At 35.0% G+C, this 16,358-nt stretch overlaps 1 protein-coding gene across 1 annotated transcript; it reads left to right on the top strand.

The window, feature by feature from the left end:
- The first annotated feature begins 6,517 nt into the window (after positions 1 to 6,517).
- NUP155 (nucleoporin 155) lies at positions 6,518 to 13,373 on the top strand. The gene is made up of 13 exons (XM_079063298.1): positions 6,518 to 6,960; positions 7,399 to 7,568; positions 7,648 to 7,774; positions 7,849 to 8,111; positions 8,196 to 9,798; positions 10,081 to 10,293; positions 10,375 to 10,622; positions 11,309 to 11,717; positions 11,793 to 11,962; positions 12,059 to 12,368; positions 12,462 to 12,680; positions 12,758 to 13,083; positions 13,167 to 13,373. The coding sequence occupies exons 1-13, from the start codon at positions 6,802 to 6,804 to the stop codon at positions 13,282 to 13,284; spliced, it is 4,335 nt and encodes a 1,444-aa protein (XP_078919424.1). The 5' UTR covers positions 6,518 to 6,801; the 3' UTR covers positions 13,285 to 13,373.
- Positions 13,374 to 16,358: the final 2,985 nt, after the last annotated feature.

Below are 16,358 nucleotides of genomic sequence, written 5' to 3'. Positions count from 1 at the left end.
GTTGTCTTCATAGGTGGAAGCAATATGTGTAAGGTTAAAGAAACTTAATGCAAGAAGCATGTTCAAAGCAATGCGCTTTGAGTTTGAGACATCGTTTCCATGAAATTGATCTCCATTGGGATACTCTGTAATGATTGTTGCCAAGCCTTTGTGGCTTTGTGCATAATCATTACAAGAGGAACATTGCATATAAGTTTAAAATCTAAACAGATTTCGATAAATGATAGGAATTTGGAATTCTTACATTTAAGACAAGGATTTGGGAGTGTGAAAAGAGAATCATTGAAATTATGTTCAATTGATCTAGTTCACAAAGAAAAGGATCATAGACAAACATAGAGTTCATACTTGGTGTATGGCAAAGCTATTGTTTAAGAAAAACATAGTGTACATGCTTGGTGCATGGGACAACTAGTGTTTTTAATTCAAGTATAAAGTTGATAAAACCGAAACAATGAATAATGAGTAATCGGTATGGTGATAAATAAAAGTGTTTATTTATATTCATAGGGTTTGATACCATATTTGATTCATTTATTCTTGTGTTTCACTTTGCATGTTTTGACTTCCAGAATAACTAAGGCGCTCTTCCTGAATGATTAAGTTATTCAAACCATCCACAGTCGGTCATATGTTGGAAGTAGATATGAATCAAGACTGTCATGGGTTGGTTTGTAAAGGTCCAAGTTGGTGGACAAAGTGGTGCTACAACACTCATGAGTGCTCATAAGTTCTGAGTATTGGACTCAACCCACGCTCATTTGAATCACTTCATGGATTTTATCACGAGTGATCATGAGACGATAATATCTTATATTCTTCAAACATAGAGATATGAGTTGTTACTATGAGTTGGTTATACATTGATTGCACGAAAACGCATTTGGTAACTCGATGTTATAAAACGTGCCTTTGTGTATGATTCAACAAGTAGTAGAACAAGCCATATGAGTCGAAGTTTATCCATTCCTTTTACCTTCGGGATAAAAGCGATATCTGTGGGCCCCTCGATGATTTAGCGATGACACATGTGAGTGCTTGGCCAAGCCAGGACTGATATGATTTGTTCAATCAGTCAGTCATCATAAATCGAAAATCGGGAAACAACAAATGGACAGAGAGAATGATTATAATCCATGTCTCAGTCCATATGATATCTAGAATGGAGGAATATATGATCCCTTATCTAATGGACAAGTCATTGACAAGGTCAGAGTTCGACAACGGCTTTAAGAGCTACGATTGCCAGTTAGGTTTTGAAGTCATACTCAATAATAGTTTTAGACTTATCCAAGTGGGAGATTGTTGGATTAATGTCTAAGTCCATAACTATATTTGGTATGTACTTGACCCGACCCGACATGGTCCATTTGGGTTGCACTTCACCGGCACAATTTATATGGATAGTCTTTTGAGAATAGTATATTTATGATTTATATTAATATATTATAAGTTCTAATATATTAATATGAAATCATATTATTTAATTAGTATTGATCAAGAATTGATTTAGAATTAATTAAGTGATAAAAAAGAACTCATTAAATATGGACTCTTATATATATGGAATGGGCCAAGTTCATTTAGGTTGGGCTAAGCTTTCATGGATGGTCCATAGAGCTTTTAACCCATGGATCCTATGTAAATGAAAGGTCATGGGTATTAGGGTTTACATGGATGTAACCCTAATCCTCCATAATATATAAAGGGGTCCTTGGCTCACAAAATTGGTACAAGTGTGTGAAAATAAGAGTGGGCCGATTTTAGTGTGCATACATATTCTCTCAAGTTCTTCCAAGGTGTTTTGGTGATTTGTGATTCCATTTGAGGCTTCCACACTATTGGGGCTAAGCTCTTAAAGCTTGAAGACATCAAGCTACATCAAAATGTATGTCATCTAACTAGAACTTTGTAGTATAGGTGCTTCATAATATGCTAGTTAGGATGAAACCTTGGAATATTTAATATTTGTATGTATAATAGAGAAAACATAGATCCAAGGTTTATAGGGTTGCATGTACACCATATGAGTGTTAGAATGCTCAAAACCCAACAAAAAATTACAAGTAGACTTCCACTGAATCATTTGTCGTTTCCCAAAAGCAAAAAGAATAACATATGTTATATCACCAACAACCTCAACTAACATCAGCGAGTCAAGCACCCCGGAAGAAATGATAATATTTTTGCTAAAAGCAAGAAACACGAAAGATTCACTCGATCCTGAGTCGAAAAAGCATAAAAGAAAGCATAGAATTTACAGAAAAGTGTACCTGTAAACACATAATTAAGTATACCATTTAAATTTAAATTATGGATAGTAGGGAATAGTATATACCTGTAACGACATCTGGGGTGGCGACAACCTCTGTGGCCGTAAGTTGATATGCCCTACATCCGAGCGTCGACACTTTGGTCTTTTTATGCCTGCCATATGTGATCCTCAATGTGACAAGAGCAGGAGCCACAACCTGTTGGTCGGTCCTATTTGGGCACTATGACCTGATGAGCCTAGATTGATTGCATCTGAAGCATAAGTTCAAAGGCTACTTGCAAATCTTGGATATTTAGCGTGAAAAATTCGGGTCGTTATTCACTAGGAAGTATGTTTAAAAAACTCCGATAAATCCCTAAATATTTACAGTGAATTTGGGTTGTTACAGAGATGATCATCAGTGGGCTTCTCAGACTTTGAGACAAAGGCTATGCGAAGCTGCGGTGTTGACATTACTATAATGCGTGGATGATATGACAGTTTATTGTGATGCTTCATTGCTTGGATTGGGGCCAATGCTTATGCAGAGGGGCAAGGTTATTGCGCACACATCATGACAAGTTAAGTTGCACAAGACTAGATACCCAACTCATGAGTTAGAGCTTGGGGTTGTTGTGTTCGCCCCAAAGATTTGGAGGCACTACCTGTTCGGAGTGAAGTGCACGATGTACACTGACGATAAGAGCCTTAAGTATCTTATAGATCAACAAGAGTTGAATATGAGACAACGTCAGTGGCTTGATGTATTGAAGGATTATGACATGGAGATACTTTACGACCCTGGTTAAGTGAACATTGTTGTAGATGTTGTGAAAGAAAAGAACTATGCAGACAAGGTTTGAGAGCCAGCCAGATGGCTGATTGGACGCGTTGCATGTTGGCATTCCAGTCTGCAACTGATTGGGCATGGGTATTCCAATCTGATGATTGTGGGGCGTTATGCATGCTTGTATGTTTATTGTATGAGGTATTTAGGGGGGGGGGAACTCACTAAGCTTTGTGCTTACCCAGTTGTTTATTGTTTCAGGTATCATCGGTTATCATAGGAAGACAAATGTGTGACTGTACACATGCATCAACAACAACAATGGAGATTTCGCGCTTTAATATGAATCTGATTTTCAATAAATGTATGTTGGAATAAACGTTTTTCTCAATAATGGATTTATAATTGGAAAGTTTTACTCTAATAAAAATTAAAATTTTCGGTTGCGAAAATGAGACGTTACATCAGGAGTTTGGGAAAAAGCATTTCAAAGTAATAGACTCACCTTAGCAAGTGCAAGGCATATATATATGTATTCATGGGTATAAACTCGCCTTGTCAAGTATAAGAACATCGCTATGCTTCTAGTGTTGTTTGAGCACTTACTAGTCACCCAAGGTTAACAATAATTAAGTAATTAGAAACTAAATACCCCTAATCCTTCTAATCAAAGTTCTTATCCTTTAACAACTCGTTTTATTCGTTACATATAATCGTTGAGATCATAGGAAGGCGCCGGAAGAAACAATAATCGATTTGACGACCTTGCATGAAACAATATTTTTCTCTTTAACTGTTACTCGGTCGAATGGAGTATGTCTTGCATATCTACTCTGTCTTTCTATATGTTGGGTCCTAAACCATATATGAAATATCTATAACACAAACAAAGGTTCAAATATTAGATAAAGAATGTATGTTTATATTTCGGGGGCCTAAACTTCAAACGTAATACCTATGAATAAGACAAAGTTACTAATTAGTTGAAATAAATTATCATCAATGATTATTTATTTTTATTTGGAAATGGAAAGAAATAGGTTCTGAAACCTATTTCATGAACCACATAAACGTCTGGATGAAACATTAGCTTCAACCTACACTATATTTCTATCAATCATGATTCATAATGATCATCTAAACTAATTTATGAAATAACTTGATGTTCCACTAGATCTAGAACCAAATTATATCACAAACTAGGCTTAGGAATCCATTGAATAACCATTAAAAGATGTTTAAAAATACTATTTTAATGGTTTTAAAAACTTTAAAAGATGTTTAAAATTACTATTTCAAACTAGCCCATACGTGTTTCAATAGGTATAAGAGATTTGGTTTAAGCCACCTAGGTACTTAGTATGATGATTAGACTTAAAACACAAAATTTATGAAATAATATGAAGGAGAGTTAAATGACACGTGTTTAGGTATTTACAACTAGCGTTGCCTGATATTATGCCTCATGCTTAAAGTACTTAACTTTGGTCTTAAGGTGTTAAGTTATCATCTAAAATATTTATTGTTTGGTGTTGGGTTTGCCTTTAAATCAATAGATAAAACTGGAAATGATGAAAAAAAAAAACAGAAATTTAAAACCATAAAAGGTATTATCAAACGAAAAATCAAATCCAAAAGTGCAACAACTATTATTTGCATCAACAATCTAGATTTGATAGAAAAGCATATATGTACCAATAAGAAATCAAACTGTTAGAAAGGAAAGGCGGAGAACACAATGCGATGGCGGTGAGTGGTAGTTTAGATCTAACAACCGTGTAGAAAAGATGCGACTGTGTGCTAGGGTTTATGGAGGGTGGTGCGATGATTATTTGATGGTGGTGTTAGTGGTGTCTAAGGTTTTTTTAAAGAGTCAATGTTTTTCTTGAGAGAGAGAGAGAGAGAGAGAGAGATTGCAAAGAAAGAAAAAAATATATTAAAGTTTTTTCTTTAAAACACAATTGAGTCTGTGTTTGATATATCTCTTACCGAGTCTAGTAAGATGTTAAATTTGACCCAATCCAAATGAGTATGTTTGATACCTCTTACTCGGTCGTGGAGTCGCTGAATCGGTCCCCAAAAAAATTCGTTGACCGGATAAAAACACATTCGTTGTCGTTATTTGTCTTTCTTGGTTTCTCCTTCTTCTTGCCCGTGATTCTTCTTATATGCTACCATTGACATCTCCAAAGGCAAATCCCACCTCCAACACTTGGATCGTTCCTCCCTCGTCCGACCGACGCCTTCGCCGTTCCCGTCTATTGATGCCTACATGAGCTCCGACCGCCTTCCACTTCATTTAAGAGTTGTATTAAAGGTGTCAAAATTAAGGTATATTTTCTTGCAAGTTTGTTCTTCATTATCTAATTTTTAATATTTGTTTTCATGTTTTGACTAATTTATATCCAAATATGGAATTTGAGCTCAAAAATTTATTACAGTGAAATTTAATATTTCTTTCCCTGCAGAAAATGTGTTTCATAAAATGCCACATTGAAATCGAATTCTAGGTGTTAAGGAACAAATAATTTAAACGGCCCCTTCTCTTATTGAATCTAATTTTTGCAGGTGTGGATTTCTCCAATTAAATGAATTAAACCTCTCTTATTTCATTTTTGTGTGACTTTTGCAAATGGGTTGACATATCTATTCTGTATGTTGAGGTTAACATATTGAAATTATCAATTATGTATTCTTCATAGATCTAATTTTTTAGTTGTCTTCGTTAAACTTTTTTTTTTTTTCATTTAATGGTTTGTTTGGATTGCTAATATCAACTCTTTTCTCCTTAGCTATATCATTTTTTTTTCAAAAGTAGTTCACAATAGTTGCTTCAAGTTCATTTTATAGTAGCATGGCCTTGGTTGGATGTTGAGTTATCAATCAATTAATGCTAGTATATTTCATTTTGTGATACAAATGTGGTTAAGTATGAACCAACAAATAATGTACGATATATGATATTCACTATACCTTGATTGCAACTTAATCGAAGAGATCATCACCATTTTGTAATCTTGAAGAATGCAATATATGAGTATTATGTGTATGATCGTAGGTACTACTTTTGAATATTTACTCATAGTTTTGGAACAAAGAAAAAGACTATCAGTTTGTACTTATTTAGGAATTCAATCATGTTTTAAATCAATAAATTTGTAATAAGGATTTAATGTATTTTGATGAATATTTGCAATTTAACAAAAAATATGCTTTTATATAAATATATTTTGTAAAGGTAAAATGGTAATTATGAGCATTCAACATTGTTACTTAGATACGTAATCAAACAACATGATTTCACTCGGACTTAGTAAACATTTAACTCAAATCAAATATAAGTCAATAGAAATATCAAACAACCGTTAAATTTTATCCGGTAGAATAACATTTTTTTTAACGTGATGTAAAAAATAAACAAATTGGTAAATGTTATAAAGGATAATAATTTGGCCCCATACAATTTGGGAAATTTCTCTTTGAACACAGCTTAATTTGCCCGCCACTATTTTACAGAACACCATAAATCCCCAATTTCACAAAAACCCTACCAACTCTCCTGAAGAATTCACGTAAAACCCCCCGTAGCCATCACCCAATCGTTCAAAAATCCCTGGTTACTCTACTTCTCTCAATGCTAATCTCAGAACCCTAGAGATCGAATGCAATTTGGACTATTATCGATATAGTTCCGTGTTATTCTAGATTTGTTTATTATCAATCTTTCAGTATCGTGTAGCATTCTCCGAGGAAGACGAAGATGTCTTGGGAAAACGAGATTGTAATGCGAGATATCACCAAAGCAAGTCTTGTAGTGAGCGACCGTATCGGTAGAGATGTTTCGGCTCAGCTTGACCTAGAAGAAGCCCTAGAAGCGTCGAGATATACAAGTCATCCTTACTCTACTCACCCCAGAGAGGTAACCCTGAAATCGCTGTTTCATTAATATTTCTATTTGTGTTTTTGGGTATTGAGACTCTTACTTTTTATCGATTTACGTGTTTGGGTATTCATTGGAAGCAAATACACCCTCTTTTTTCTAGTAAGAAAAGCATGTGAAGTTCGGATGTTATACGTGTCGGTTTTCAACTTTAGAGTTGATGGGAATCCTGAAAATTTCTGAGGATGAAGTGCTGAATACCTTATAGTTGTTTAAAAGTACTAAAAAGGAATGAATTTGCGAAAAGTTGCATTTTTAAAGCATTAGCTGAATGCATCTGAATTAACCACATTGGGTTCTGGACCTTCTGGTTGATGACTTGATGCTTGAATTCACATCTCAATGAATTATAAATACCACAAAACATACAAAGTTGATCATTAAAATTCCCATTAATGTAGCCTCATCTTATTGCAGTGGCCTCCTTTAGTTGAAGTGGTAGATAGCAGGGAGTTGCCACCAGTACTCATAGAAAGATACAATGCAGCTGGAGGTGAAGGCACTGCTTTATGTGGAATCTTTCCTGAGATTCGTAGAGCATGGGCATCCGTAGATAATTCATTATTTCTTTGGCGTTTTGATAAATGGTAAGTAATTTCATTACTCTTTCAATGACATAGCCTCACAATTCTTCTCCTGAATTTGGCTTAAACTTTTTTCATTTAGGGATAGCCAATGTCCCGAATACAGTGGTGAAGAACAAGCCATCTGTGCTGTTGGTTTAGTGAAAGCAAAAACTGGGGTTTTTGTTGAAGCTATTCAATATCTTCTAGTCTTGGCAACTCCTGTTGAGGTAATAACTTCATAACTTGTATCTTTTCTTACTAATTATTCAATTTACTGACATCTTTCATTTATGTATGTTAGTTGCTTCTCATTGGAGTATGTTGCTCTGGAAATGGTGATGGCACAGATCCTTATGCTGAGGTGTCATTACAGCCTTTACCTGATCACACAATTCCATCTGATGGAGTCACCATGACATCTATTGCTTGTACAAATAAAGGTCATATTTTCTTAGCTGGACGTGATGGACATATATATGAGATGCATTATACCTCTGGTTCAAATTGGCACAAACAATGCAGGAAAGTTTGTTTGACTTCAGGCCTTGGTAGTGTTGTTTCAAGGTATAAAGTATAAATATTATTCTGTATAAATCCTGCAAATTTAGTTATTTCCTATTCTTAATGTTCTTTTTTGTTCAAATTCAGGTGGGTGGTACCAAATGTATTCAAATTTGGTGCTGTGGACCCCATTGTTGAAATGGCTGTTGACAATGAGAGACACATTTTGTATGCCCGAACTGAAGAAATGAAGATTCAAGTTTTTTCATTAGGTGAAAATGGTGAAGGACCACTTAAAAAGGTGACAGAAGAAAAAAATCTGATCAATCAAAGGGATCTACATAACACTACTAGACAGGTGGCAGGATCTCGGGGTGCCACACGTTCAACAAAAGCTTCTATAGTTTCTATATCCCCTTTATCAACAGTAGAGTCAAAATGGCTACATCTTGTTGCAATATTATCAGATGGTAGACGAATGTATCTTTCCACTACTAAAAACAGTGGGAGTGTTGGAGGAGCATTTAGTAGTAATCTTCAAAAACCAAGTTGCTTAAAAGTTGTCACAACAAGACCTGCCCCTCCTCTAGGGTCATTTGGGTCATTTTCCAGAGCTCAAAATGAAGATCTTTCTTTAAAGATAGAATCAGCACATTACTCATCTGCAACACTTGTACTTTCTGATTCATCTCCTTCAACCACTTCCTCACTTTTAATAGTGAATCGCGATTCCACCACCCACTCTTCTTCTAATTTAGGGACAGGTGTCAGAAGCTCAAGGGCATTACGGGAATGTGTCTCTTCTTTACCAATTGAAGGCCGGATGTTAGCTGTAGCAGAGGTGTTACCCTTACCTGAAACAGCCGCCACTGTCCAGTCACTCTACTCACAGTTAGAGTTTTCCGGATATGACAATTCCGGCGAGTCGCCAGAAAAGTTGGCCGGAAAACTTTGGGCGAGAGGCGACCTGCCAACTCAGCATATACTCCCGAGGAGACGAATCATTGTTTTTAGTACAATGGGAATGATGGAAGTTGTTTTTAATCGTCCGGTTGATATTTTAAGAAAATTGTTGGAGTCCAACACACCAAGGGCAATATTGGAAGATTTTTTTAACCGATTTGGAGCTGGTGAAGCTGCTGCTATGTGTTTAATGTTGGCTTCAAGGGTAGTTCATACGGAAAGTTTTATAAACAATGTTGTGGCTGAAAAGGCAGCTGAGGCTTTTGAGGATCCACGAGTTGTTGGGGTGCCTCAACTTGAAGGTAGTGGTGTGGCATTGGGAAATACCAGAACTGCCCTTGGTGGGTTTAGTATGGGACAAGTTGTACAAGAAGCTGAACCGGTGTTTTCAGGGGCTCATGAAGGGGTTTGTTTGTGTGCTTCAAGGCTACTTTTGCCTGTGTGGGAGCTTCCTGTTATGGTTTCTGATGGAAGTAAAGATGGGATTGTTGGGTGTAGGCTTTCTGTTGATGCAATGGGAGTTTTAGAAGATAAACTTAGAAGTGTTGAGAAGTTTTTAAGGTCTAGAAGGAATCAAAGGAGGGGGATTTATGGGAGTGTTGGTGGTTTGGGTGATTTGACTGGTTCGATTTTGATTGGGACAGGTGGCGATTTGGTAAGTGGTAATATGGGTTTGGCAAGGAATTTTTTTAATCCTTATTCTAGGAATTTGGAGGCTAGTGAAATTGGGACATCTAGTAAAAGGCAGAGACTTCCTTACAGCCCTACAGAACTAGCTTCCATGGAGGTAAATTTGACTTTTTGACTTTCATAATAGTTCTCAGTGGTGGCAAAATAAGGGGTAAAAATGGGTTTTTTTTGTAATACATGGTTGACCCACCAATTTTTTTTATCTTTTTAAAAACTATAGATGCTTATTTTGTTAAAAAGGTAAAAAAGGGGTCAATTTGTTAAATGGGAGCACAAATATTGGTCATGTTTGTGATTGTCCATGAAGTATAACCCAAATTGATCCATTTTTAGTTAATCTTGTTGGATTTGAAAGATGTTGACTAGTCAAACCTTGTAGGTAAGGGCAATGGAGTGTGTAAGACAATTGCTCCTAAGATGTGGTGAAGCTCTATTTCTCCTCCAACTTCTTTCGCGACACCATGTCACTCGGTTGCTTCAAGGCTTTGACCATAAAACAAAGCAGACGTTGACTCAGTTGACTTTCCACCAGTTAGCCTGTTCTGAAGAAGGTGACAAACTTGCAACAAGACTTGTATCTTCTCTAATGGAGGTAAGTAAATTACCAATGAGCCCTTTAATACTCCATATATTTTAAGTGTGTCTCTCTACATTATATTCTTGATTTCCATAGTATTACACCGGGCCAGATGGTAGGGGAACAGTTGATGACATCAGCGGAAGGTTACGTGAAGGATGTCCAAGTTTTTACAAAGAATCTGATTACAAATTCTATTTAGCTGTTGAATGTCTTGAAAAAGCTGCTAATGCTTCTAACAATGAAGAAAGGGAAACACTTGCAAGAGATGCTTTCAGTAAATTAAGTGGTGTTCCTGAATCTGCAGATCTTCAAACTGTCTGCAAACGCTTTGAGGACTTGAGGTTTTTCTTTTTTCTTGTATTATTTATATAGGTTTGTAAGGTTAATTCCAAAAAAGCCCTTATATTTTGACACGGTTTAGGAAAAAGACAGTTGTTTTTTTTCCATTTAGACCTTTAACTCTGAGGAATTTTGTTATTCTAACCCTTTTCTTTACCCACTGAGCCAGTTGAGATGCTGACCTGGAATTTCATGAACATTTTGGCATGTTTATGAAAAATCCAAAATTTCTTTTTCTTTTCATTTTGACCCAAATTTTTTATGACATGGCAAGGTGACTAGACATTTTTTATATATTTGAAAAGTTGATTGTATATATAAATAAGTTTGTCCAGTGAGTCAACTTGACATGTCATCAAAAGTTCCCATGTTAAAATGAAAAAAATCAACTTTTTGTCTTTCTCAAAAAAATCCATGTCTGGGTTTAAATGATTTTTTTTATAACCATCTGTCTTTTAAAAAAATGTATCAAATGTAAGGGCTTTCTTGAATTAACCCCTTTTAGGTAATCCATGTCATCATCTCAACCAGCTCAATGGTTAATAACTTAATACTATAACAAGTTTTCTTTGGCGTTACTAGTTTAAATAAACAAACAACTTTGTGTCTTTTTGTGCCAAAAATGTAAGGGCTATTTTGGTATTAAACCAGTTTTCTAATTGCAAAACTAACAAGAAAAAAAATGCAGATTTTATGAAGCAGTGGTTCGATTGCCACTTCAAAAGGCAGAGGCTTTGGACCCTAATGGGGATGCCCTTAATGAGCAAATAGATGATGGAATTAGAGCACATGCACTTGCTCAAAGAGAAAGGTGTTATGAGGTTATTGCTAGTGCTTTAAGATCACTAAAAGGTGAAATTTCACAAAGGGAATTCGGGTCACCCATCAGACCATCTGCCCATTCCCTTGCCCCAGCTGCCCGGAAGAAATTCATATGTCAAATCATTCAACTCGGTGTCCAATCATCTGACAGAATCTTTCATCAATATTTATACAAAACATTGATTGATTTGGGGCTTGAAGATGAACTTTTGGAGTTTGGTGGATCCGATTTGGTTCCTTTTTTACAGAATGCTGCCCGTGAACCTACACAACAGGTTTTATTCTTATTATATATATATTTTTTCATTAATTAAAATTTCACTAAATAATCTTTTTTTATAACTATATAGGTCCGGGGTGTTTCTGGAGCACAAATTTCCTCTCATCAAACAAAATATTCTGAGCTTTTAGCAAGATATTACGTGTTAAAAAGACAACATATTTTAGCAGCTCATGTTCTACTTCGGTTAGCAGAAAGACGTTCTACTGGTCTAGAAAATCACCCCACACTTGACCAAAGGTTATTATACACAAACTAACAAGTAACAACACCCTTTAAAAAAAATTACTCTTATCTAACATTTTAATATTATTATTTAAAAAAAAATATATTCAGGCGACAATACTTGAGCAATGCGGTGATTCAGGCAAAAAGTGCAAGTGGGAATGACAGCCTCACAAATTCATCAAGAGACAGCGGGCTATTAGATTTACTTGAAGGAAAACTAACAGTTCTTCAATTCCAAATTAAAATCAAAGAGGAATTGGAAGGAATTGTCTCAAGAATTGAAGCTTCTCCTAGCACATCAAACACAAACAATTCAAATCTCAACTCTGTTAAAGAAAAAGTCAAGGAGTTATCTCTTGATTTAAAAAGCATCACCCAGTTATATAACGAATACGCCGTTCCTTTTGAACTTTGGGAGGTATACATATATATCATATATCATATACAACATCATTAATATAATATCATATTAGATTTTGGAATATACTAATATTAAATTTTTTATCTGTAGATATGTTTGGAAATGCTATATTTTGCAAGCTATTCAGGTGACACAGATAGCAACATAGTACGTGACACATGGGCAAGACTAATGGATCAAGCACTTTCCAAGGGCGGAATTGCTGAAGCATGTTCTGTTCTCAAAAGAATCGGGTCCCACATTTACCCTGGAGACAGTGCTGTTCTTCCTTTAGACACATTATGTCTACACCTTGAGAAAGCTGCATTGGTATGAACTACTACCAAAATATTATTTGTTTCATTAAACACAATTTAGTTTAATTTAATATATATATTTTTTGGTAGGAGCGAGTGGTTACGGGGGTGGAAGGTGTTGGAGATGAGGATGTGGCAAGGGCACTTATGGCAGCTTGCAAAGGGGCAGTGGAACCTGTGTTGAATACTTATGATCAGTTGTTATCAAGTGGTGTTATTTTATTGTCACCCACTTTAAAATTAAGGCTTTTGAGGTCGGTGTTGGTGGTGGTCCGGGAATGGGCGGTGTCCGTTTCTGCAACCGGAACAGGGGCGGCTTCCATTGGTGGTTCACTTCTTCGCGGGACCTTTTCTATGGATCAGAGAACTGCTATTCATCATGGGATTCGTGATAAGATTGCAAGTGCTGCAAATCGGTATATTTTTCATTCAACTTTTAACTTTTTTTTTTTTTTTTTTTGATGTTATGTGTAATTACATTTTTACCCCTTGTGTGTAGGTATGTGACGGAAGTACGGAGGTTGAATCTACCACAGAGCCAAATAGAGACGGTATACAGAGGTTTCAAAGAGCTTGAAGAATCCCTTTTAGCTTCTTTTTCTTTTGAGCGATTTTAAAATTTTAAAATCTTAGATTATAGTTATTCTTATTGTATTTGTCATGTTCTACGATTATATCATCCAAAAAGTAAGGATTTTTTGGATTTTGCCTCTGTTTTCATATATGCTTGTGTTGTTTTGTTCATGGTGTTGAGAAAATAATGAATTTGTGGGGATATTGTTGAAAAATTAGGAATGTGATTTGTTTGAATAAGTACAATTAAGTTGTCTCGTTCTATGTGATGATATTGTTTAGTTGTTTTAAGTTTTGCCTTATGAGGTCAAATCTGGTCGCTTAATTTTTGGGTAGTGCTTATTTGGTCACTTAAATAAGTCTTAGATTTAAAAGGTTACATAGCTTTTAATTTGTTCATGAAATGGTCATTTTGATTGGGTATAACCAGTAATCTGCTGAGTTTGCCTGCACGGTTTTACATGGCAGTATATATGGATTAGCGGTCAAGGTTGAATTTGGTCACTTTACTTCTTATTTCGCTATTTAAGTTTAAGTTTTAAAAGAGACAGAATTTTGTATATGCTTTTCCTAAACATGATGTAAATATCGTATTTGTCCGACTTAAACTTTAAATATCGTATGTATTTCTTAATGTTTTTTAATATCATATATACCAAAATCTATTTTTTAAACAGTTTAAATTGTTTTATAATCTTTTTTTATCATTTTAAAATCATTAAAACTAAAAAATTTGAAATGGACAGTTTTGCCCTTGCTTCTAAATTCCAATTCAACATTCATGTGAACAATTAAATCGCATTCTGTTTCATCGATTGTAATCCCTTGCGTCTTCATCGATCAACAATCATACAACGTCGAACTTTGTTGTTGCCTTCTCGCCTCTTCCCTTCCCTGATGCAATCAACTACATGTTAATTTTTGGCTTTCTTTGTAAACTGAACATTCAGTTCATGATTATAACTGATGAATAGCTTAATAACTTTTGAGAATGCGTGATAAACCAAAGGTGACCCTATTCCTATTTTCCCTTTCTTTAATTTTGTTTTTGATGTTGTTTAATTTGTTCACGTGAATGTGTTGAAACTCTGATATCTTGATGTTTCAAACAATTGTATTTACAATCTTGAATTACAACTGGCAGAGATTTAAATGCAAGTCTTTTCACAGTTTAAAAAACTATAATTAATGCGAATAATATATTAAAACTTATACTTGATTACAATCTTGAATTCTTTCCATTGTGTCAATTTTGTGTGATCTTGATGTTTGAAGCTATTATATTTACAATCTTGAATTACAACCAGTGGCGGAGCTAGGGTTTTAGTAAATGGGTATCCTGAAAAAAAATCGTGTAATATAAAATAAGAAAAAAAATCATGTAATATACACAATGACACATACCTTCATTGTACCACAACTTTGATCAATAATCACCCACCACCAGCCACCGTGGGATTTTGCTGGAAAACACCCACCGCCGATGACCGATCACCGGCAGAAGAAGGAAGGGCAGCAGCAACGACAACGTACGTCACAGGGAGAGTCGGAAGTGAAGTTGGGAGTCAGCATCGAATCGTCGATTGATTTCTTATTTCCGAATTTTATTTTGTATTGGGCTAAATTTTGTGTTAATTGTTAAATTAAACTAATTTTATGTTGGGCACTTGAAAACTGAGCTTAATAAAATTTGACTACTTTGTATGTGGATTGATCATTTAGAAAAAACCTACAAAAAATAAAAAATTAAGGTAGCCCAAATTATTTTTTGGGGTTTAAAGGCATAACAAAAAATGTTCTGAAAAATATATAGTAGTAAATTTTTTTTAGGGGGCTCCTGGGAGCCCCCAGGCTCCATGGTGGATCCGCCATTGATTACAACTATCTCGAATACTTGAAGTCATGTTAGTGAGGGCCCCACTTCAATGTAATCCATTAATTCTTTACGTTTATTTAAGTTACATTAGCACTAGTAAAAAAAGAATCTTTTATAGTGTGTTGGTTGCTGTTTTTTGGTTCATACATCAAAGGATGTTATTTGTTGCAAATTATCTGAAAGTATAATGCCTTATGTGGGTTATGGTGTCTGGATTATGAAACTGTAATCAATTCAAATGATTATTGGTTAATAAGTGAATTATAAAGCATAGGTTTGGTATTTGTTATACCTTTATATCTGTTTTTCTTATCGCCGACTTAAAATTATGTTTTAGAGGCGATACAAACCATATCGGAAGATCATTCTCAAACAGAAGATATTACCCTTCATGACACATCAAAACCAATATGGGAAAGTTGGGCTACATCTCCAATAATCGAGTATGTTTATGCGAATATCTTAATTTTAATTTATTAAACCTTTACAAAATTGTATGATTGTTTCTCTAATTAAATTCAATTTCAGACGTATACCAACATCCAAGTTCAAGTTAAAATTGAAATATGGGGGTTACTTTCGGCTAAGTAAGAACAATTGTTGGCAAATATATTGCTTTGGTTCTCAAAAATGTATCCACATAGACACAACTTTATACAAGTTAAGTCAACTACATGAAGAAGTTATAAAACGTTATTCATCAAAGAACAACCCAAAATTTTCTATTCTTTATGCTGACAAGTATGCACCAGACAAATCCGTTATTGCGCTTGATTCTGATGAAAAGTTTATGGCTATGCTTAGCATGTATGGAAGCGAGAAACAAGCAACCATTTATGTGACAACATATAATAACATCAACTCCAATAACCATACTAACCATTCGTGTGCCAACAGAGATGAACCACACGATGAGTATGATGGATACCTTTGTCCTAGTGAAGAAACCTATCATAGTCATCTCAGTTTTGATAATGAATACGATCTAATGAATGATGATGATGGAAGTCGGCTCAAAATTTGAAAATATGGTTGATTTTAGGAGAGCTTTGAACCACTTTGCAGTCACAAATGAGTTTAACTACTACATTCTGAAAAGTGACCCGACATGATTCACAACAAGGTGTTGGAGAATTCATGCTTCTATTACAAAAGATGAAGTTACCTTTGAAGTAAGTGTATACCTTAAGTTATATTTAACATGCTATATATTAAAAGTATATTTATGTTTATTTAAGTTTT

The sequence above is a fragment of the Lactuca virosa genome, chromosome 8 (assembly GCF_052849685.1).
Source record: "Lactuca virosa cultivar CGN04683 chromosome 8, Lactuca_virosa_CGN04683_v6, whole genome shotgun sequence".
NCBI lineage: Eukaryota > Viridiplantae > Streptophyta > Magnoliopsida > Asterales > Asteraceae > Lactuca > Lactuca virosa.
Note: the sequence above shows the minus strand (reverse complement) of the source record. Positions and strands in the feature narration are given on the sequence as shown.